The sequence below is a fragment of the Trachymyrmex septentrionalis genome, unplaced genomic scaffold, assembly GCF_001594115.1.
Source record: "Trachymyrmex septentrionalis isolate Tsep2-gDNA-1 unplaced genomic scaffold, Tsep1.0 scaffold106, whole genome shotgun sequence".
Taxonomy (NCBI): Eukaryota; Metazoa; Arthropoda; class Insecta; order Hymenoptera; family Formicidae; genus Trachymyrmex; species Trachymyrmex septentrionalis.
In genome coordinates, this window is record NW_017304185.1 from 41,104 (window position 1) to 66,515 (window position 25,412).

At 33.5% G+C, this 25,412-nt stretch overlaps 3 protein-coding genes and 1 long non-coding RNA gene across 5 annotated transcripts; 1 reads left to right on the plus strand and 3 right to left on the minus strand.

The window, feature by feature from the left end:
• Positions 1-2,827: 2,827 nt before the first annotated feature.
• LOC108745457 lies at positions 2,828-3,845 on the minus strand. Its single transcript, XM_018481623.1, has 3 exons — positions 3,794-3,845; positions 3,613-3,714; positions 2,828-3,364 (listed from the first exon to the last, which is right to left on the minus strand). Exons 1-3 carry the CDS (start codon positions 3,843-3,845, stop codon positions 3,141-3,143), a joined length of 378 nt encoding a protein of 125 aa, XP_018337125.1. The 3' UTR covers positions 2,828-3,140.
• LOC108745706 (splicing factor 3B subunit 4) lies at positions 3,776-15,277 on the minus strand. 2 transcript variants are annotated; one of them, XM_018482025.1, is made up of 5 exons: positions 15,199-15,277; positions 8,297-8,356; positions 7,935-8,018; positions 5,604-5,878; positions 3,776-5,524 (listed from the first exon to the last, which is right to left on the minus strand). In XM_018482025.1, exons 2-5 carry the CDS (start codon positions 8,328-8,330, stop codon positions 4,685-4,687), a joined length of 1,233 nt encoding a protein of 410 aa, XP_018337527.1. In that variant the 5' UTR covers positions 8,331-8,356; positions 15,199-15,277; the 3' UTR covers positions 3,776-4,684. The 2 variants fall into 2 exon arrangements, with proteins under 2 accessions (XP_018337527.1, XP_018337519.1); XM_018482017.1 differs by lacking the exon at positions 15,199-15,277 and adding an exon at positions 8,410-8,497 and having other exon boundaries at positions 8,297-8,360.
• Positions 15,278-18,231: 2,954 nt separating this feature from the next.
• LOC108745752 lies at positions 18,232-24,913 on the minus strand. Its single transcript, XR_001939117.1, has 3 exons — positions 24,846-24,913; positions 23,059-23,064; positions 18,232-18,245 (listed from the first exon to the last, which is right to left on the minus strand). It is a non-coding gene; the product is annotated as an uncharacterized LOC108745752 (long non-coding RNA).
• LOC108745744 lies at positions 21,146-25,360 on the plus strand. Its single transcript, XM_018482075.1, has 7 exons — positions 21,146-21,993; positions 22,200-22,312; positions 22,811-23,029; positions 23,116-23,534; positions 23,724-24,444; positions 24,521-24,755; positions 24,863-25,360. Exons 1-7 carry the CDS (start codon positions 21,903-21,905, stop codon positions 25,066-25,068), a joined length of 2,004 nt encoding a protein of 667 aa, XP_018337577.1. The 5' UTR covers positions 21,146-21,902; the 3' UTR covers positions 25,069-25,360.
• The last annotated feature ends 52 nt before the right edge of the window (positions 25,361-25,412 follow it).

Below are 25,412 nucleotides of genomic sequence, written 5' to 3' on the forward strand. Positions count from 1 at the left end.
GGTAAAAACCGGGTTGGGTTATCGGAATGACACTTGGCGTTACAGTTTAACGAGGTTACGCGTCAGGCTTAACAGTCTATTTTCCGATCGCTTCTTGCTATACACAGTACATACAAACGGATCGAATGTCTGTGAGATAAAACGATTTACGCGGGAGCACAAAGATTTCTTTCACGTAAAATTTACTGAATCATACTTTTATTTTATTTAACTGATCGTTTTTTTCTTATAATTGGTCTCTATCTATCTCATTGTCAGCTAGATACGTCTATATACCAAGGAATGGAAGTAACTTGTTACTTGTAAACGAAGTTACAGTTACAAGTTACTTTTTTGGTAACTTTACTGGTAACTGTGTTACTTTTTTTCTTTGATAACTGTAACGGTAACAAAGTTGCATTTTTTTGATAACGGTAACGAATTTTACAGTTACTCTTATCATTTCTTTGCACATGATTGAAGACAAGCCACTTATACTGTAACAAAATTTCTTTGCACATATAATAGATGTAAAACAGATTATATGATTTTTAGTCCTGTATATATATAAAAAAAAATCATGCAATTTTACAGAAATTATCCACAAAACTTATGTAAATTTTATTGTGTAAATATATCTTATTTTATGTTGAAAATTATGTAAATAGCAGGATATTTTGAATATTTTCTGTAATATTACTAAAATTTTAATAATATTACGTAATATAAGAGAAAGTTTTGCCGTATTGCTGTTAAATATATAATAATATATAGTGCGAAATGTATTGTCATATTATCGTTTCTGTAACTACACATACACATTATAATTGTACTTCCACTGCTTAGTTACAAACCAAGAAATTATTTTTACTTGCATATTGCAAATTTACAAACGTGTAGACGTTTGCAACTATTATAATGGGTCTCAAAACTATTATCTACTATAATAAGTTATAATTTTACGCAACATTTTTTTACAGTGCATAGCGCTTGAGACTAAAGAAGCCCCTAAGCCCGTCCACTGTAATTGGCGGTCGTAGATTAAAAAAAAAATCACGGAAAAGTAAGGAAAAGTTACAAAATATAAATAATAAAGATCATACAGCCACAACAATAGATGTTAAAACAAGTCATATATTTAAAATTCGCAAATAAATAAGTAGCTTTTTTTTCTATAATTTCACATTGGTATTCATAAGTTTTATGCATTTCTTCAAAAGAAGACAAGTTTTTTAATCCAAAAGTTACTCTAATAAAATAAAAAAACGGCAAATTAAAACACATAATAATGTTCGTGTAAAAATAAATGTAAAATGTTTGAAGGTGGCTAAACAATTACAAAATATAAACGAAAAGTTACTTTCTCAAGTAACAGTAATTTGTTACTTTTCTACTTGGTAACAAGTAACTGTAACTTGTTACTTTTAAAAAGTAACTTTCCATTCTCTGCTACAATATATACATATAATACAATCTAGAAATATCAGATAGGACGGTATCGTTAATATAAAGCACATTGCTCCGAATAACGTTTTAACAATGCAGTTTTGCTAATGCAGTGGAGCATTGTACATCGTCAAATATAATAAGAAGATCACTAACTTATTTGTGCTTATTACGGATATTATATTTAAACATACATAATTATGTACAACTAACATTTTCCCGATCGTCACGCGTTCGTTTTTTTGAGAATGTATGTACATTCCGTTCGAGCACACGAATGAATATCTTTATTTTATTTGAGAAAACAAAGAGGAAATTAAAAAGAGCAAAGGAGTAAGTCAGAGGGGACTCGAAAGAAACGAAGAATCATCGCTGGATTGTCCCTTTTAATTGGCTTAGCTCTGCCAGCCACGCACTCTTTCGTTCTCATTCTCGTCTTCAGATCCGACAGACACAAGCATGTCCTCTTAATTGTCGACGAGAATTGTGCCTGTCAAGCGCGAAAAACGAGTTTCGAGCAGGTTCGGACTGTTCGCAGACCGCGCGTGAGAGAATTAAGGAGCAAAGCTACGTTATCCTGCTTATCCGCGTCGCACATCGACTGCACATCGACTGTACTGTGTGCCGAGTGAAATGTCGTTCGAATCGTTCGAAACTGTTCGAAACCAACGCAAAATCATCATGAGACGTAATTAAAACAGACCGCAGTCTGTAATTCTTTTATAATAGCTTCAAGAAAGGTCGCCGTGTACTTTCACACACGGACCGTCCGTACGAGCTACGCGTCTGCACACAGTGTTACTTTCTGCGTGAATTTAATCAGCGAATTATCGTCGACGCGCAAACGAGCCGGTTGAAACCTTGCGGATACTTTCGTTAAAGTCAATGGAAAAGAGATAATTACGACTCGGCCGTAATAGCTAGCAGTTTCTAAAAACAATTCTAATTACTTCAATTTTTACGTGCGTTCTTGTTCTTACATTGTTCTTATTAAATAATTCATACTTCTCGTATCTATAAAAATAATAAATATATAACATATTCGTGTAAAATTAAAAATAAATTTTAATACTGTCAAGTATTATCTTATCTTTTGCGTAATAAGATTTGTCTGACTGGATTCAATTCTAAATTTGTTTCGCAAATGTGAGGTTTATTGAGCTCTCGTATAATTATATATCAGGGATTCAGTTTTCTTTGGAAGAAAAAATATAAAATTTTCCATATTCCATTTATTAGAAATTCTTCATGTTTGTATCATGGTAAAATATATATTACGAGTTATCTATACTAGCGATTGTTACATACGAATGGAAAGTAAAAGGCGATAGCACGACATACGCGTTGTGCCGGTAAAGAATGAGAGAACTGATGACAAAGTTTCGGGAGCACTGAGCGCTGATGGACCACGTCACATCTCGAACCTGATCTTGGGACAAATCGGCAAAGCGGCGCTTTGTTACGCAACGACTGGTGCTGGAATATAAATCAATATTTTATTGGCACATAGAAATACGCGAGAGATCAGTACTAAGAGTACTATATATACAATTTTCATCGATCCGCAAAAAAAGATGACCTTTTAAAAAGGCGAATAATTTGCAAACATGTATACTTTTTATTATATTTTGCAACTTGTTCGGCGTCGATCGTTTTCCTTTTTTTTTTTTAGATTTAATTTTTCCAATGTAAACGAATAGTTCTAGATTTACTTTTCAGACGTGCATATAGATTAGCGGTGAATGTAAAATGAGAAAGACACTGTTCCAGCTCTTACTCATGTGCGTGAAGCTCGGCTGCGCACCGATTACCAGCGTCTTTCTTTGCGACGAAAACGTTGTGGGAACTATACTTATAGATATGTGGTTTTCATTAGCTCTTGGCTGATTAAATTCCTCAGCGTTTTGTCTATTATCGTTGATACGTCCGGGTGAAATACCTTAAATATATTATTATGTTTGTGCAGATTATCCAACTATATGTACCGCGGTATTATCTGGTTTCGGAGTAAATAACAATAAATTCTTTTTAGCACGAAGAATTTAGAATGTAGACTGTATGATCGTTTTGCCAATAAAAAGACAACAATATTACAAATATACGTATATTTGTCGAATCTTCTACTTAAAAAGTTTCGATACCCGTGTATCCCAAACAAACTCGATGCATTTAAACATTTATGCTTACCACAAAAATAACAGAAACAACGAGTAAAGCACTGCCTAGCCAAAAGTACCAGGATGCTTCTAAAGGATGACGTGGCGCTCGCCGTTGCACTATGGAACGACGCTGCAAATTATAGCAGCGATGTAGATCATGCGGACGATATCGGCTGTGCATACGTATAACTTAAACGCATTAATGTAACTGTTGTTTCCAAGTTCGAAGCCGTTTCTATGTTCATAAAAGATTAGTGCCATATCTATCCCTCGACATTAGCACAGTGGTTTTCCCTGCTGTAGCATGCAAGATGATTAAAAATTTATCGCTCGATCTTATTGGCGACTGTTCACTGCTCAAGTTTCCGTAACAAAGCGTCTGACCATAATTACATTTACGTTTGACGTAGCGGATGCGCAACAACAGTTCGATCAAGTCGTATTGTGATTGTAAATATTCTGAAAAACTTACAAAATTATTTTGATGGTCTTTCTCTCTCGCGTTAACGTCACGTTTCATTTACTAAATTAATATTATGACACGTGACGTATATCGCATACAAATTTTCTTAGTAACTCATCCTCACAGAAAGTGCTCACTTGTTCAGTTTTATAAAAAATAAAATTACGCGAAACATAGTAGGATATTCGACAGTAGACTTGGTGTTCGACTATCTGGTGTTGACTGGACTGGACAGGCACAAAATAATCGATAGAACAAATGCGGTATGTAGGTACGTTATTCAAGCGCCAAAGCTTAATCGATCGATACGATAAGTGACCGAGCGAAACGCACGTTATAATTGACACGTCATGCTCCATAACGTCCAGCGATATTACACAGTTAACTGATTAAGATATTATATAATACCCAATTAATTACTTAATTTTCTTACTACTATGCTAATCGCTATAATATGAACAAGTTGATTTAAGAACAATGAAGAAATCAGTTTCATAAAAAAGCTGATTTTTTAACCAAAGTATCGTAGATCTCTTGATTCATAATAATACATTTGTTGACAATAATTGTAAAACAAAATTGAATCGTTTATCATTTGTGTTCACACAAAGTATAAATATAAGTCACGAATATAGTATTAATATTGATTGCCATCATGTGGCGGTGGTGGTGGCGGTGGTCCTCTTGGTGGGAAGGGTGGTCGGAATTGGGGTGGTGGCGGCGGCGGTGGGCCACCTTGCGAAACGGGCGGCGGTGGCGGATGTCGCCAAGCTGGAGGTGGTCTTGGCGGCGTAGGCTGATACTGCCCGAACTGTGGAGGACCACCGCTGGAAGATGGTGGAGGAGGCGGTGGAAATTGTCCCTGTGGCGGCGCCCCGACAGCCCAATGTGGTGGTGGTGGTGCCATCATCCTAGAGGCAGCTGACTGCGCCTGAGAAGTCGGCACCGGCATAGGCGGCAACGGCGGTGGCATCCCGGGTGGTAGAGGAGGATGCGTCATGGACATTGGAGGAAGAGGAGGCGGAGGGATGTTCGCTGGTGGAAATCCACCAGACGGTGGCGGTGGGACAGGGGGCGGAGGTGGATGACCCATCGGTGGTCCAGGAGTAGACGGTGGTGGTGGCGGTGGCACGACCATTCCATGATGCATCACATGATGCTGAGGATGATGAGCAGATTGATGGGTATTCGCGTTTGAATTTGGCATAGGTGGCGGCGCCAAAGGTGGCGCATCCGCAAATAATTGATGCGGTCTGTCCGCTTGACTCAGAGGATTTTGAGCCGCTAAAAGTCTTTCGGCAGCACTACCGTGTCTCTCGCCCTTGGCATCGCGTTTAAAAGCATACGATACCGAAATTGGCCGATTGCACAGATATTGACCGTTCATTGCCTCAATGCTGGCATCTGAGGCATCAAAAGAAGCGAAATTAATGAAAGCAAAGCCTTTCGAGTTACCTGTCTCGGGATCCCTCATTATCTGTAATATAAAATTATTTCGTTATATAGCAGTCAAAAAAAAAAGCAGTCTCGATTGTAATAAAATTAATTAAACGTACTTTTGGTGTTTGCAAAATCACGCCAAACGCACTAAATGTGTCGTATAACAATTTTTCATCTACTTCTGGATCAAGATTTCCTATAAATATATTTGCTCCAACATCCAAGTTCTTCTGGTGTGCACTAGCCTTGTTTACACGAATAGGTTTGCCGTAAAGTTTAATCATATTCATGATTTTAATAGCATAATCTGCATCTTCTTCTCCCATAAATTCAACGAAACCATATCCTTGATGCATTTGAGTTACTCTATCTTTCGGCATGTGTACATTAACTGAAAAGAAATTATATATTTACATATATACAGTTAAACTTGTATTTTAAACTTAAAAAATTTAGTTATATCATATAAACATCCATTTTCACTCGTAAATAATTAAACCGAGAGTTTGTTTCATGTATATATATATATATATATATATATATATATATATATATATAATATACAGGATGTTTAATAAATAACAATACTTGAGAAAACTCTTGCATAATAGTAGAGCAGGCTAAATTGAGTCGAAAACGGAAAGTCCTCTAGCATTTTACAATTTTGGTAATAATTAATACGATATTAATTAATAAAATCGAATATTGATTTTTAATAATTTTTTTACTAAATTAAGAGAGACTGTGTGTGTGGGGCCGGTTGTCAGTTTTTGATTTGATTTAAAAAAAAAAAGTGGATGGTCGATTTTGAAATATTATATATATCTACATCCTTAAGGTATTAAACAAAATATTACTCGTGAATTCACCATATCGTAAAAATAAGAAAAAAATTTAAATAATATTTAATTTTAAATTAAGTTGCGAAAATGTCACAATTAACCCCGTGTTCTGGTTCATTGTCATATATTCTAAGATTGATAGTAGCATTTGTTATAGACAACACATATAAAAAATTCAATTTTTATTTTAATATCAGTTCCATATTTTAAGAAATAATAGTAATTATAGTAATAATATAAGTAAAAAATAGTTCTAATAATAGTAAATAATAGTAAATAAGAGTAATTAGGAATCTGCGCTGTTATAGGTGCGCTTAAATTACTGGACAAACCTAGTCTACTTGAACATACAATTTCCATTAGTGTAACATGTATGTTTCAGCTAAATTGCTAAAAGCTAACTTCCAGATAAAATTGTATTACAAAAATGTTACATATAACTAAGAATAATGTAAATTTGTTGATGATGTAAAATCGAATTAGACAACAGTTTTGACGGTTGCAAGTCACATGTTAAAAATGAAATATATTCAAATAGACTGAGGTTTGGTCTAGTAATTTAAGCGCACCTATGACAGCGCAAATTCCTAATTGCCTTTATTTAATTACTATTATTATTATTTTATTATAAGGAATCTTACTACAACTTTTTTATATATTTTTTAAAAATAGTTATTTTAATTATAAAATACATTTGTTTTTGATATTAAAATTGTCACCTAACCTCGTCTCATTTTGATCAATCTACCTCATATAGTTATTTTTAATAAAAGAAATTGTATTCACAAACTTTGTTAGGATAATGATAAATTAATTGTAGCAAAAATTCTTCAAAAACAAAGACATGTCATTTTCTATAAATACAGGGATATCGTAATTAATGATGCTAAAGATTCGTTAGACAACAAAATAGATGATAAGAAAAATTTACTCATCAATTTAATTTTCTTAGAAATACTATAAATAATATATGCAATAGTTGTGATGCAAATCATTTTACACAACAAATTAATATTATATCAGTAATCTACAGTAAAAAAAATTTTCTGCCATGTCTTGTTCGAGTTATAAGTATTTTGACAATCAACCTTGTACGACCCGGTCCCGGTCTCCCCTACTATCAACTTTATGGAAAAATAGCAAGTAGTAAAAATTGTTTATTTACTTCTCATAGAATTCTGAGAATTTTTCAGAATTTTTAGTAGCGCATTTTCTCATGTTGGTAAAAATAGTTGCCAATAAAAAAATACAGTACTAAAAAATTGACAAAAAATTCTAAAAAAAATTTTAGGCCGCTATAAGAAGAAAATAAGTAATTTTTGTCTTGTAATGTTTTTGGTTAAAAATGATTAAAAAATATTTGGTGATTTTTAGTAATTGATATCTTGTTAACTATTGCAAAAACTGCAAAATGATAGAAAATTTTTTGACTTAATTTCATCCACCCTATGCAAGAGTTTTATCGTTACTTATCAAACATCCTGTATATTTTACGAAAATATTAAAGGTATATATACATAGTCAAATCTACAGTGCCATATAAATCATCAGTTACCATCATAAATTAAAAAAAAACTCAAATTGACATATAACACATATGCTTACCAACAGGTCCTGATTGAACAAATAATTCCCACATAAGGGATTCTGTGACTTTGTCATCCAAACCTCCAACGTATATTGTTGCATCTATATAAATTTTCATATCAAAGATGTAATAAATATAAAAATTAATTTATTATGCATATGAATATTCATGACATAAATTCTCTAGCTAAGTACTTAATAACATAAAATACATTTGTAAGGTTAACTTTAATATCAAGTGACTAATCTAATTTGTAATGTGACGACAAGATAAATATAATCGAAGCATTTCTCTCTTTTTATAAATTCTTTTTGGAACAAGAGGTTATATAAAAATTATTTAAGCTAAATTATTTAAACTGAAAAATCGTATCACATACCTTGGTTACGCTCCGCAATTGGACCGGCTGCCATAATTACCAATATTTACTCGAGAATTACTGACAAATTAATGGTTGCATTTAATAAATATTACTAATTAGTAAACTTACTTAAGTATACCCCAATCAACCCCAATCAATTGTTATCAATCGTTATTTAAACTGTGTTCGAAGAGAGAAAGAGAAGGAGATGGAAAAGATATCTACATATTACTAGAATTACTGTTCCAAAACTCTATTTTAGCTGACCCTCTAATCTATACTGCCTATTTTACAATAAGGTTGCAAGTCGTCACCATAAGAAATTGACCAATCACATTTAAATATGACAAAAATAATTAATTACGATTTATTAATTTCTCATTGCTTACAGTTTGCGAACTTATTGTAGGGCAGACTTAAAGCATAATCTACAATGGTGCATCCAGAAGCACGATTGCTCACTGGCCTAATTTCCACCGAAGGTTTAATCCGGATCAGAATGTAAGAACCAACCAACTACAGTTGAGCATTCCCCTGTCGTTCGACTGTAGTTGGTTGGTTCTTACATTCTGATCCTGATTAAACCCTCGGTGGAAACTAGGCCATTGAGAACTTAGTGAGCTCTTGCATCTAATTGTATTTCATTAGATCTAAAAATATAAACCAAACAAGTACAAAAGCTCACTGAGTGTTTAGCGAGCGGTCGTGCTTCTGGATGCATCTAAAGTTAGTTATACATTAGTTGCAAGCTGCTCGCAAGTTTATTGCAACAGCTAATAAAGCGTTGATTATAAATATTAAAATACGAGCTTCAGATTGATTGTCGCAATAAACTTGCGATCGGTTTGCAACTAATGTAGAACCGGTTTAATAAGTTGTCAACACACCGTCGCAAGTCGCAATGCTTTACGGCAATCAGAAATATTACTAATTACTATTGATGCTTCTGATTGGTTGTTACAAGGCATTGCGACTGGCGACGGAGTGTTTGCAATATTGTAGACCACACTTAATTCAGGCTGGGGGCTTATTACAGTTTTTGAAACAAGGTGAAAATTACGAAAATGATCGAATTTACTAGAATATTTATAATTTCATTGGTTAACATCTAGTGAGTTTGCTCATTTTTGTAATTTTCAATTTCGTCTAAAGAACCGTAATAAGTCTCTTGAACGCAGCAAGTGTCAAACACTGGAGCAACAATCAACCAGCAAGGCAATATTTTTTATGCTACTGTAAATATCGCCTCACTGATTGGTGTAGAGTTCTATATTTAGAGAAGCGCGACCAACTTATGTCGGTATCGCAAAAGTACTAAAAACATTTTAAAAAATACTAAAAATGGCGTTGTTTGCAAAACGACTATAAAATCTACTAATTATTTATTAAATAGCCATTTTTAGTACGCAAAAATAAGTTCATTATTGGCTGCTAATCGCGTAATTGCAATGACCAATGAAAATATTTAACACCAGTCGCGCTTCTCTTATAAATCTAAAAGAAACCCATAAACGTTACTCAAGATTTAAGATAATATTAAGCTAGTGCTTGAGATGTTCTGAACCCAATCAGAGGCCGGTATCTTATATTTAATAAGATCGTCTTAAGTAATATTTTAAGTCGCTAATGCGACTCTCTGATTGGTTCATGACATCTTAAGACTGTATTTAAGATGGTTTTAAATATAGATCGACTATGAATACCGGCCAGAGAATCATATTAGCATCTTAAAACATTGTTGTAGTCCTAAAAGCTACTACGCATAAGCCTTGCATTTTGGCATGGCAACGAACTGCGGAAATGCAAGACTGCAGAATTAACGACGCGCGAACGAAATTCGTCGCCGGGTATGATCAAATATGGACATAGCAATCGCCAAAAGGCTCGATAATGAGACACCACGCACTTCCATAAATTCGGTCATCTAATCGCCGGCTGGAAAGTCTCGCACGAAAAAGCTAAGCCACAGTATATACAATAACGCAACCCTCTGTCGGCACTTTTGATATTAGTGTTGGCCAAAATGGAATGCGCATGCGTGAAATAAGTAAGTTACCTAGCGTTGCCACGGTTACCACCTAAACTTCTTTCATTTTTCATCCTTTTTTCACTCTGTCAAAATTCTTCTCAAAACTCACTAGATTTATTCGCATTGCAATCCAACGAATTCGTTCAAGTGAGTAAGTACTATTATAGGACTATATTGGAGCATGCGACGCAAATAAATCTAATATTGCGATGAAATAATTTAAACTTTATGAAAATTAATAAAAATAAATTGTAAATATATTGAAAAATAAAGAAAAAATATAAAAAAATTAGGAAAAATATTAACTTAAAAATGTATATTTGTATAAAGAAATATTATATAATTATATATCTATGAAAATGTTATGAGAAAGCTGATATAAAAGAAATTTATATACATATATGTCCAAAAAATAAGTTTAAAATATAATAAATAAAAAGAAATCCTTTTTGCTCGAGTTTTTATGTTTCTACATTTTGTTCACTTTTTCACTTTATCATTTTTTCACAAAAATTAAACCAATCTTTCGAGATTTCTCACACAACATTTCATCAAATGGACACAATGCACGTAATACTTCTTTAAATTTCTACTTTGAACCATGTATGCTTGAAAGACAAATGTTTAAGTGGAACATTGAAATGCTTATTTAAATAGAGAGAGAAAGAGAGAGAACAATAAAAAAAGGAGAAAAAGAAATGGAGCAACTTACTTATTTCACGCATGCGCACTTCATTTTGGCCAACATAAAATCAGGAAAGTTGCGCTACTGTATATACTGTGACTAAGTTATGGCTTTTGCACACCAGTGCGATGCGCGACACGCGATACGCGACGCACAACATCCAGGTTGCCTTCACTCGAGTGCATCTATGTATCATTTTATCCTTGTTTTCACCAAATGTTAAACGAGGATAAATAATACATGGGTGCATGTATTATTTACAATAAATTCCAGATAAATTTCCAAACACAGAATCGCGACATCGCAGCAAAAGTTGAGCGAAGTTGAACTTTTCTCATACGCGACAAGCGAATGAGTTGAGTTGCGCATGGTTACAAAAAGAATGAATTAAAAAAGGTGATCTTTGTATCAATTATGAAACTTTATCTCTAGGATAGAAAGTAAAAAGTGAAAAATTTCTCCATTAATTTAAATAGAAATTTTCACTTTTTACTTTTTATCCTAGAGATAAAGTTTCATGATTGATACCCTTATATGCTATTACCTTGATATATGTCAAAACATCTTAAAGCTTATGGGCTTTACAACCTCTATTGGAAAAATTACATATATGCTTATTAGATTGTGTTTGGAAATTTATTCGGCTGCATCCATGTATTATTTATCCTTGTTTAACATACGGTAAACAACAAGGATAAAATAATACATAGATGCACTTGAGTGAAGACAACTTGGATGTCGCGCGTCGCGTATCGCGTGTCGCGCATCGTACTGGTGCAATAGAGCTTTGACCATCGGTTGTGGATATAAAATTTACCTTCATCACCTATTTTTCATCAATCAGCGTTCAATGTCAAAGCGCTGTTGCTCGTATGAGAATCCAGACTTACGCTATTAATACACCACCTCGGAAGGAATAGCATTGATAGCGCGCAGTTGTGACGTAACACGCTACTATTAGTGATGTTATGATTATGTTTGTTAGCGTTATCTACAGTTCTGTGAACAGTTTGTAATGCTAAATAGCGCGAATAGCGTCTTCCCAAACGTATTCGATGCAGTTGGATAGTGTCTCTTTCTAAATTTTTGCCCTTTCCATCTATGGATTGTTTATAAGGTTCAAGGGCTATCAACTGTGAAACGCGAAACATGTGAGACGGTATTCATAATCCGTTCTTATTTTATAACCGTTTTAAATAATGTTTTAAGATGCTAATACCTCGGATTAATTTAAGATAAAATCATACAGTGTGGAAAACTGCGGAATAAAAAAAATGTCATAAAAGCAACCAATCAGCGTTATTTTGCGTTATTCCGCTGTTATAGCGCTGATTGGTTGCTTCTATGGACGATTTCACCCTTAGGTCGGAATCAGACAATGCATTGAAGAATGCGATTGAAGATTGAAAGATTGAAATTTGACCAATCAAAATAAAAAAAAGCCAAAATTTCTTTGTCTTTATTGGTAAAATTTCAATTTTTAATTTTTAATCTCAATCTTCAATGCATAGTTTAATACCGGCCTTACGATATCTTAGAATTATACTTAAGACTGTCTTAAGTAACAGTTTTAAGATGTCATAAGTCAATCCGAGGACTATATTAGCATCTTAAAAAAATGCTAAAGACATCTGTTTTACCGACTGTTTTGCACACGGTGAAAATCTTCGAATTGGATTTACGAATTGCAAAAATGTTGTTACATAAATTAAAGTATGAACAAACAGAACCTTCGCACTGGATTTCATGAGAAAATTAAAAAAAAGTTACATAGTTCATTTACTTTAGATTCGTACAGCTGTCATCTCAGATATATATTTGCTTGATATAAGTGTTTTAGAATCCATATGTTAAAAATAAGCGTGCAGTCACAGACGAGATACGATTAAAGACCGACATTTTTATGGGAGTTGCCCCGTCTGCTCATTTCCTCCTTCTTTAGTACTCTCTTTCTCTTTAAATGACTGTTTTAATGTTCCATTTAAAGAACTGAGAGCAGAAATTTAGAGGGAAATATAACGTACATCGTCCATTTGGTAGTGTTGTGTGAAACTTCAAGAGACTAGTCTCGTGAAAAAGTGAAGTGAAGTGAAAAAGTGAACGAAAATAAAGAAAACTGAACAAAAAAGTTTTCTTTTTGAGAGAATAGTTAACGTATATAATTATATAGGTTAGCTCTTCTTTTGGAAGAACACTTTGATCTTAGCTCTCTGTTTCAGATGCTATATCAACTTCAAAAAATTGTGAAAAAAAAAGAATAATATAAAATAATTAAAGGAAAAAACACATGGTGTGCAGTACTAGCGTGCACAAAAAAATTTAATTTAAAAGAGCGTTATTTTTTCCTATTTCCAAAAAAACATGAAAAGTACGTTGTTTTTATCATTTTTTATATAAATCAATTTTCAATTCTATGTACATTTTTATTGATAAAATATCTAATTTGTAGATGGTTGCAATGGATACGAACATGTGGAAGGCTGGACATAGAACCAAAAGGTCCAGAATATGCGTACCAGAATTGTCGGTCGTGCCATTTACATTTCGAAGAAAAATGGTACAAAATAAATAAAATGAGAGCTCGTCTTCATCCAGACCGCCACTTCATGCCATACCGACAATATTTTTTAGACCAGAATGTGGAAGTAAATTTCTACTTATAATTTAATTTTTAGTGAACGCAAATTCTGTTTTTATATTATAAAGATATAAAAAGAATATAATAAAGATATAGTTTTTTAAAAATTAATTTAAAAATAATTTATATCTATGTAGTTACTTTATAATAAGTAGTTATAGTGACTAATGAGCAAAACAATATTTTATTTTTTATTTATTATTAATAACAAATAATTTATGAATTCAGGAAATAATAATATCTCTTTTTAGAGAAAACACGATTGACATGAACATTAAAGACGAAGCAGAAACAAATAAGTATGTTAAATTCAAATACTTCGTATTTAAATATTTTTTTGTCTGTATATACTTATATATGTGTGTGCGCGCGTGCGTGTGTGTTGCGTTGCGTGTGCGCGCTCGCGTGTGTGTATGTAAATATAATATTTTATTTTCAAATGTTGTGATATCATATATTTTTATTACAGAAACATAATTAGAGAACCTGTAAGTAAAATAATACAGGAAAAAAACTGATAATAGATAATATTTTCTATTTTTAATAAAAAATTTAATATAACAAAATTTTATATTTTCAGCAATCTGGAATCTGCAGAAACACAACAGAAGCATCTGGAGAAAGTCTTTTTAGATCTTTTTAGAATCTTCTGCTAGTTAGTCAAGTCTCTGCATATTGCATTCTGTTGTTATAAATAAAGGCTGCGTTTCCATTTCGTTTCAGTGCAGTATCCAGTAGCCGCCATTTTGAGGGATACTGTACTGGGGCTCAATTGTGTATTTTGAAATAAAAGCAATAATTACTAAGTGTTGACCAATTAAATTATGAATATTCTAGTGAATTTGTTCACTTTTATAATTTTCACCTCATTCCAAGATACATAATCAACTCCCTAGAGAAGTTCCCAAATGACTGGATACTGGCTAGTGACGTTATATATTGCAGCCTCGCATGCGTATTGGCTTATAATTTAAAACTGTTCTGATAAACGAGGTACGATGTCACTAGCCAGTATCCAGTCATTTGGGAATGCTTCTCCAGTACAGTATCTAAATGGCGGCTACTGGACTGAAATGAAATGAGAACACAGCCAAAGTCTTATTATAAGTTCTATAGTATATTGTGAGTTATTAGAAATTCTTCCTGTATATAATCGCTACAGTTTAATATTTGTCAAAAGTGAAAAAGAGAGTTCTAGAACAGTTTAGTATAGGAACAGAAAACAGACTATTTATTTGCTGGCTTTATATTCGTATTTTATCAGTTCTTATCAATACCTGCGGGCCTATTTTGTAATTCTTAACGCAAATATTGTTACCATTATAATGCCACTGCATAACTCTTTTACTAGGATAAAAAAGCTGCAACAACATTATAAGCATTTTAAGCCTATTAATTGACTCAAAAAAAAAAGTTGTCGGATCTCTCTATCCTATAATCAATAAACCCAAAATCTTTATCATACAATAAATGTAATATCAGCTTAACAATAACGAAACTTGAGTTAAGTACAATTAAAAGTTACAGAATAGGCCTGCTGGTGTCTACCGTACGAAGTAAGAGGTTACCTTGTGTACAACTGTCTGCTTTTTAAACATGGCATCCAAATTAGTAGGTTATTCTTCTTAGCAGATTTCCTCCCAATTTAGTGCACAAACCGGTTCTATTTTTTCTGCGCACGCTATCAAGTTAAGTCTCCTTATCTCTTACTTCGTGGTTTTCCGTAAAATCCCTAGATTTATAAAGTATACAATTGATTTCAGAAATGTCACGTCAAAATGACGGAAGTGCACATAATACACGATTTTAAGCATGGTGGTTGGTGATTTATCTTCTAAACTGTACTTACATGTCCTTTCATGCACTTTTATGCACTAAATTTCTACAACAAATAAACCCGTATTAAACTAAAGAATACATAAATTAAACATTCGTACGTATTTTTTATTTATGAATAAACTAATTACAATTAAAAAACATTGATTTTACATACTCGACGGCTTCATTTTCCCAAATAAAGTATGTATATACAAATGCATAAATTTGAAATTGTGTTTCGCGTCAAAATAGATGCAAGTTTGCGTATATACAAGTTTATATATGTACATACTTTATAAATTTAGTAACTTTAGTAGACTGCCAATTTCACCTCCATCTTTGAAGACAGCACTGGACCTTTATTTCTTGAAAAGGAACGTATACGAAACTGTAGAAAAATATTAGCATGCGTAACGTATACTATAGTATTTCCCTAGACTTTCGTACGTTCCCTTTTAAAATAGGGGTCCTGGGGCCTTATTCTTGAAAAGTATCGCGTATAAAAAACTACAGGAATACTATAGTATGCGTTACATATACTATAACATTTCTCTAGTTTTTCGTATGCGATACTTTTCTAGAGCCTTTAAGCAATGATATGACATATTTGAGTTCTTTCATTCACACATATATAAATTACATGGATAAATTTACACGATACTCGCAGACAGGACGCATACATACGCATATGGAAACTAAACAAGGACAGCTCGGAATTGGATTTATCTTTTTCTATCGCATTAAGTCAGCAGTCTATTTATATAAGTTGTAATCAGAAGTAAGAGATTGAACTGCGCGAAACAATAGTGATTCGTGACCTCTAATTGGGAGGAAGTCCGCTGAACGGAATGGATTTTTATGTTTGGGCGCCATTTGCAATTAACCTTATCCGAGCAGTCCGACCTTACCTCGGTCTTGTTCCCAATAGTGCTCAGTCGGCAGTCCTCAATTTTTTCAGTCCTTTGTGGTTTAGTTCTTTATTATCTATATATTTAGTATTTTGTTTAGCATTAATATTGTAAGATTTTTATAAAATATAAAGAGGCTAGCTAAAGCGCTGGGCAACCGGCGCGATGACAGCCTGGAGCGTCAAACGCACGCTTCGAAGCGAAAGAAAGAAGATGCGTCCCGGAACAGGAACATGACGGAGAATACTCCGAGATTCTTATATCTGTATTCATAGTCCTTCCTTGAGGAACAAAGATTCCTTGTTCCTTATTTCACGTTTCATAAACCTTCCTTGACCAAACCTTATTAGCTTCCTTTTCTCAAAGAAGATTACGAATTTTCTTGAGAAGGTGCAGCCTTCATAACCAATCAAATCATCAAATTTAGTCCGTCACACTGGTCTTTTTATTTTCGATAACTCTTAATTTAGATGCTTTTAATTTAGATTGTGTCGCATCGATAATTATTTTCGATAGTTTTTTTTCGGAAATAAACTGCGTCAAAAATATTTTCTCCTTCTTCGTATAAGCATTATGACGAATCTGATTGGAAGCATTGTATATTAAAACCGTTGTGCACTAATTCCCAATAACCCTATTTTCTCTTCTACACACGCACGCACGCACGCACAACTACATTTAGCTAACTCACTATTGTAATCGATTTCAACATAAACAAAGTTGATTGTAACTAAATTTAATAATTTGTTTTTTTTATATATATAAATACATATATATATGTTATAAATAAACTTAATAATAATTTTGCTTAAATAAATGTAAGTTTTATATTATAAATGAAGATTGCCAGCTTCCATTTATTTTAAATCACCACTTGCATTCCTTTCCTTCTAATACCTGAGATCGCACGAGGTTCAATCCCGAGTCAAAAGAATTAAGTTCTTTGACCCAAAAGTAGAATCGACGCACTGTCTATCGGAATAGGTAGCGTCCTTTCGGGATGTTGACTCGTATTTGGAGACCGAAAAGGTGTGTACGATTCCCAGGTATTCGCCTCTGCGTGTATACCTGTGAGATTGAATTTAACCGTCTTTCCATGTCTTCTCCATTCTCCCTCATTGTTTCCTTGACCAAATTTTTAAGGGTTTGGACGTAATATAGGAAATTTGTCACGGTGGTATAGAGGGACATGAGTAAAGTCTTCATGTATGTGAAGATTTTTTGCTTCAATTACACAAATTCTCAGTTTAAAAAACAAATTTTCTGCTTTATAAAAAATTCTTTGTTTTAAAAAAGAAATAGTAATTATTTATATATATGGATTCCTAGAATCTTAATAAAAACTTACTCATTCGACGCTTTTTCATTCAAAATGAAAGAATCTGGCAAAAAAAAAACACGGTGGTCAGCCTCGTAAATCGAATTATTTTGAACTTTGAAAACAAAAATTCACTTTTAAGCAAAAACAAATTCTTTACATTAACAGTGAATTTATATTTTTAAAGAATTAGTATTCTTAAAACAGTGAATTTGTGTTTTAAAGCAGTGAATTTGTGTTTTAAAGCAGAGAATTTATTTTTAGAGCAGAGAATTTGTGTAACTCTATATGCCATTGATGTGACAAATTTTCTGACCCGATTATATTTGTCAATTTCAACAATTAATATCTCGAAGAATAGATTTGGACATGGAGAAAACTCGCGAAACGTATAATCTTTGTAATTAATATCTCGGTTTGCGAGACAGAGCGATATTTTTTTTTACAGATTCGTTCATTTCATGCAAAAACGCGTCGAATAAGATTAATTTTATCAAGATCGGAGGTGAGGTCCCTAAACTCAATAATTACCGATATTTTTATTAGTAGGTTATATTCTTTTTCAACAAAACTGTCTTTAATCAGTAAGAAAGTTAATATTGATACGATGTCGAAACGACATCTTGGACGTCAAAATTAGCTCTGATAAGGATAAAAAACTCGATGTGTGTTTAAATTTTGATTTATTTTCGAGTTGCCTTAAATAAATGATAAATAGCTACTCCTGTTACTGTTTTGTTTAATTTTAATACAATATTATAATTATTGCATATCCTTTTATACATAAAATCTCGAAACAAGATCGAAATGATATCAATATAATATTTTTGATTTATTGAAAAAACTCATCAATCGACATCGATTTGACGTCAATTTGATGAGTCATTTTTTTATTGATAGAGAAAAAGAGAGAAATGATCAATCACATTGGTGAACAGAGCGAATTATTGTTCAAATGTAATTGGTCACTTTTCTCTCCGAGATCCCGAATCGATTTCCAGCATCGTGGATACAATTAAATTTAAAAAATCAGCAATATCAATATACACCATATATATAAAGGGTGTACGGTTTAAGTTTTGACAAAACGCTAGTGTGTTTTTAAGACTGTCTTAAGTATTATATGTCAATCATGAATCGTATCTTAAGACATTATTGAAGACGGTCTTAAAATAAGAGGGTTGAGAAATGACCGTTAATTCTATGTCGAACCGATAGTGATTATTAATACTAACCAAAGAATGCTTTAAAGTATTTGTAGTATTAGGCGATCGTAGCCTATCCTGCACTGCAGTTTGTCAAATTCGACATTGGTCGCGTTCAACAGACTTATCTGTTGCAGAGGATTCATGAGCGCTCACTGTTATTGGTGTATCCTTTTAGATAGACTAACTCAGCAAAGAGCGAGAATGGATTTAAATTGTTTTAATGTATACTTTAAATCTATGAAAATGGATTGAAATAGATTGGATCCAAGCTGACACTAGTTTAATATTTGAAAAAAAAACATTCATATTTAAGGATTACAAATCTTATTCCTAAAACATTTATGATAATTATATCTGAAATTAACTGCTTCAAATTGGTATTAAAAAACGCACCTTAGAGGAATTTGACCTAGGATCTCTGGTTTATGAATCTTTTATCCGCTACATCACTTCTTCAATTTGTAAATGTGTTATTTATTCTCTCTACTTACAACCAGCTGTCTTATAACCAGCTAAACTAGTAACGAAATTATATATATAGATATAATAAAAATACCATCATTTAACAAATATAATAAAGTATAAACAATTTACATTACTACTTAGCAAACAAGAATGGATTGAAATGAATTAATTCAGATTTTCAGAAATATTGATTCACAAATGTTAAAATAAATGTTTTTCAATCCTAAATGCGTTTTTATTCATTTATAGAAATTGGATGGAGCATACACCTTCCAATCTAAAAATAATATTAGCTTTTTCTGTGCATTGTGAATCTGATCAATTCAAAATTTTGAATAGGAAATGCAGTTTTTCAATCCAATTGCATCCAATTGAATTTAATTGAATCCAATTGAATCCAATTAAATCTAAAAAAAGGTATTCGCTATTTAAAATACGCATTCGGATAGAAAAAGATTTCAATTCATTTTAATTTATTCTGGGTGGATATGAGACAACGTTGGGTAAGTGTCGGATAATCTAATCTTATTTGGCCGATATCGCGCGCCGTGGTTAGTCTAATATTTGGACTGTGTTCGATTTGATTTGCGAGTGTTTACATCGAATTTTACTTCTAATCAAAGAGAAATAAAAGAACATAGCTCAATTATTTTTACGTTACAACTTTTTTGAACTTAGTTACATTAAAACGAAAAATTTCCTACTTATAATTTTGAATAATTTAAGTAGCATTTATGGTCCATTTTTTTTAATAAAACCTTTTTTTATTTAATTATTGTAGATTGAAAAACTATATAATATTTTATATTCAGAATATTGAATTGAGTAGTATTCACGTGTACAGAAATTGCTGATATTATTTTTGAATTTAACTAAATTTAAAAAAATAGTATTTTCGATTCACAATTCTGAATTGAATAGTATTCACGATGCACAGAAAATGCTAATATTATTTTTAGATTGAAAGACATAGAAATATGCTCTATGCAATTCTTATAAATAAATAAAAATGCATTCAGGATTGAAAAGGCATAGACATTTGCTTTATGCAATTCCTATAAATGAATAAAATGCATTCAGGATTGAAAAGAATTTATTTTAACATTCATGAATTCGTATTTCTGAAAATCTGAATCCATTTTAATCCATTTCAATCCATTCTCGTTTGCTGGGAATAACAGCGAGCGCTCATGGATCCGTTCCTCAACAGTTGAATCTATTGAACGCGACCATTAGTTTCGACTTCAAAAATTATTTGAAATCGAACTAATTTCGACATAAAAAATTGCTCGAAATTGAGCTGATTTTGATGTCGAAATTTTCTCAAAACTGAACTCGTCTGAATCTCGAAACGATATTGGATTTAAAATAAATAACAACAAATGAAGGGCGAAATAAGAGTCAGCGCATTCTTTAAAAAAACATATAATTAAAGACATAAACCAAAGGTATAAAAAAGGTAAAAAATGGAGAAAAGACGTTTAATAATAAATAATAAATGGTGAAAGGTAAACATTATAAGTTTCAGCTATTGGAATGAGCCCTCTTCAGATATTAACAGAATAGAAACAGGTATTGGATATTGAATTTCTACCTTTTTTCGATGATTATTTTGATATCATTCGTTATCTCTCACTGGGAATAGACGTAATATCTTTTCATTTTACAAATAATCTGAAAAAAGCTATCTTTTAATCTTTTTTTAGTTTTTATATTCTCTGGAATATATATAGCGCATCTAGATATTATTATTAATAATAAATAGGAAATTAATAATATAAGTCGATTAAAAGTCGGATATAAAAAGTTAAAAACGGTGGCTTTCAGATTTTCGGAAATAGTTGATCTCAAGTCGACTTATAGTCAACAAAAAGCCATCCTAAAATAGTCGATTAAATGTTGACTTTAAGTTGACTAAAAAAAGTCGACTATTAATCGTCAAATTGTCGCGCGTGTGGAGATGTCTGTGTTCAAGACGTCTCTTTCAAACATGCACGTTTCTCTGAGTATAATACACTTGAATTGTTCTCGACAATAATTTGCAGACATTTTCGCAAAATTATAACGCTTCAACGTTACATTAGTGCAATTATTTATTTATAGATGCAAACCATTTATTTTCGCAATTAAAGGGTTCGTCCGTGAATAATTTCGTCGTAAAATGTTTACAACTATAAAGACTTATTATATCTCGAATCACTCTTGCTCTTTCCGCAACGACTGATTGTTAATTGTGACTGTCACTCGTGGTCACTCGGCATTGATAACTCTCGCGGACTTCCGACGAGACCTTTCGACGAGTTCGACGGTGAGAGGTGAGTATCACGAAGGAATAGTATCTCGCTTGGCTTTCTTTTTGCCAGGGGTCGTGAAAGGTCAGACTCGATGTATAATCGTTCGCGCCGCATCCCGGAGATGTATGCATACGAGAACACAGATGCCGTGAATTAAATTGCGCCGAGTTATAGCACCAGCAGTAAGATATCAGAAACTAAGAGAGCTAGAGCGGTTCTTGTTCAATATAATACACGAAAATCGTATCGCAAGATTAGATCATGTTCGGTATCGTTATTTCTCCCATAAATTTCGGCTTCAGTTTTGTATTGATGACTTTCTTAGTTCCGCTTCTTTTTATCGCGCACGTAGGTAATTATTTTCGTTTCGAATGTATTTTCGAGTTCTTCTTATTGTAATTATCCGCGCGCCCGCGCGCATTACCATATCTATACTATATATCTACTAATGCGAGTAATTTTGGCGCTAAAATTTTATTCTCCTACACGCTATAAATATCGTTTTCTCTCTCTCTTCTAACATGGGCTATATTATTGTGATACATGTGTATTTTTAAGCGGTGACATGGACAAGAAAATGTTGGATATGCTTTATCAAATGGAAACATCCGAGTTACGTCGTTGTGGAGGAGAACAGTATTCGCAGCATCTTGGACCAAGGACGCAATCCCGTAAGTATATACCTATGTACATATAATATCGATGAATTTTAATTGGGTCAATTTTAATCAATCGCTATATACTCGTATACTTACTGACCGTTTATCTATCGTCACCCCCAGCAAACGAGAATGGAATTGAAATGAATTGAAATGGATTCAGATTTTCAGAAATATTGATTCACGAATGTTAAAATGAATGCTTTTCAATCTTGAATACATTTTTATTCATTTACAGGAATTACATGGAGCACATATGTATCTCTATGCTTTTCAATCTAAAAATAATATTAGCTTTTTCTGTGCATTGTGAATACTGTTCAATTGAAAATTTTGAATAGTAAATGCAGTTTTTCAATCCAATTGCATCCAATTGAATCTAATTGAATCCAATTGAATCTAATTAAATTTACAAAAGTATTCGTTATTTAAAATACGCACATTCGAATAGAAAAAAAATTCAATCCATTTTAAACCGTTCTCGTTTACTGGACTACGATACATGCTTAGGGCATATGCATCCTTCTCGTACAAGGACGTTCGATCGTAAAGGACGTGAGAAATCACTTGACGCATTTGACTTCGACGAGAAAATTCCTTAAATCGACTCTCTTCATGCGATGGGGCGTATACGTATGGAAAGAACTCGATTACTTTTCCGTGGACAATCATCTTGCAAATTCACCGTACTCTTTTCGAGGTCGTCCTATCACCGAGAACAATATACAGGTCGTTCTTTCATTCAATTATTATATCACCTTATACTTGATATAGAGCAGAGCCAGCTATTTACAGGCAATTCCTTTGTGTCGTAGGATTACATAAGCGATGTCACATCCAAGTTTCTTCCAAAGAAATTACCGCCTTGGCAAGTGCGCGTAGTCAACTTGTTCGTGCGAGGAGAGGAACGTCAAATATGTCTCGTGCGAGCGCATCATTTGCTCTTGCGACAGGAGCATCTAACTTTGGCGGATTTTTTGCCGTTAAAATATACGACGGACAACTGGACTTGTCAAGAAAGCGATTCGCCCTTTACGAATCTGTATGTCCAACCCTCCGCTCTACCGCGTCTCCGACAAATGTTCCGAGAGAACTTCAGCAATTACTGGAACGATTTTCTTTACAACAACGATCCTGTAGAACAGCCGGGGATTCTAAAGAAGCGTATAGAAGTGTTTCAGTGTTTCAAGATCGCGACGATAGTGTTTGTCTGCACTCTGAAGGAATTGGTCAGGTATTCGATTGCCCGCGTTACATGATATCGTAATCTCAGGTTGCCTCTCGTTCTAAAGGACAATAACAATAAGTATAATATACAGATCGCTGTTACTATTGTCTTTATTCGAATATTCAAAAGGATTCAGTACATATCGCGATATTATATTTTATTATGTTTAACCTTATTGTTTTGTAATTTTTTTAGACAGTGTCGAAAGTCGGAAGGATTGAAAATTTTGAAGCTTCTGTCGATCGTCCGGCGAGAATCGAGCAAGAGGAATTTCAATTTTCGGATGATATATGACTCCATTGCGAAATCTTTTCATCCGATCGACATTCTCTACACGTGCGTTGCTCTGTCCTGGTACATCATAGTTATGTCGTTTTTAAAGACGCCTCTCTTGCTCATTCGAGAATTGCGAGCTTTACGATCGTTTTACAATCACAATAGACATTGCAGTTATCCTGCAGATACCTTGATATACACACTGTCGTGTTACCTTCCCCTGACGCTTCAAGCAATTCGAGAGACTATGTCCATTAGCTGGATAGCCGCGACTGCACCGAAAATCATAATCGAGGAGGTATTTTTGAAGAATCCGCAATCGAATCGACTGCAGACTATCTCACAGTGTGGCAGAAAAGTAGTGGCTTGGTCGGAAAAGGTAGACGTCGAGCTCGTACGAAAAATGGCTAATGTGACTGGCGCGACGGAGATGGAGATTCTTTTAACGGCTACCGTGGACGCCCTGAGAGAATATTTTCAGCACTTGGCCATCAACGTTCCGGATGTTGTATTCGCGACAGTCAAATACGTGAGTCAGCGAGCAGTGTTTCTTCGAAATCACGAGGCTAGAGGTATCCTCTGTATTGCGCTACCAATCAGAACGCCATTGTTCCACGACGATCCCATTGAAATATTGCAGGTAATGCTTACTCGACTTGAGCGCGAAAAGATAGTTACAGTTATTAGATCTCTCCAACGCGTCGCGTTTCCCCAAGGTTATTCAGCGAAACGTGCAGAATGCCAGGTCCCGGCAAAGCGCAATTTACGCTATCACGGCAGCAGAAACATCCCACGGATTAATTTCCTCCTGCATCCCGTCCATCGTTTTGAAATTACTTTTAAATCAACTGTCGAAAAGATACTCTCTATGTTTAACGCATGTTGATGGAGATTTACCTGTGGAGGGCATAGACGGAGTGGTTTATTGGCGACCACCGCAAGGAAACTGCAGTACATATACATATATATATGTCATTAATGTATTTCGCACTTTTGCGCGATATCTGATTTTCTTTTATTATATCGCGTTTGTTTATCAACTTGTATTATGCTTTTAGACATGTCTATGACTCTGCACAGGCATGATGACAGCGTACGCCTCGGTATAATGGGAGATGCCTTGATCGGCCCCCGGCATTTTATCATTGCGAGAGCGTTCCCTAAAAGCGTACGAAATCTCGCTGCCGTTCTAGGCGTTCCGAGAGCACTTATTCGAAGTCCAAGTCCTAATCCACTCAATCCGATTACGTCTCCAGGATACTGACATAATGAGATAGCTGATGAAATAATTCAAGATTTATCACAAAAGGGGATTGGACATTTTCCTTCCTTGCTCAACTATCTATACTACGTGCAAGAGATATACATAAAATATACATATACATACATATTTTTTTATTTTTTGTTTTGTAAAATATGTAATCGAAATTAAGTTCGAAACAGCGATACCATCATAACAAAATATTTACATCGTCATGTAATAACATAATTAAACAAACAATTAAATAAATAAATAGTTCAACAATTTATGGCAGAATTCTTTCCGCGAAATTGTACACAAATTTGTGTCTTAGATGCTCACATTTTCTAACAAAAATACATATATAT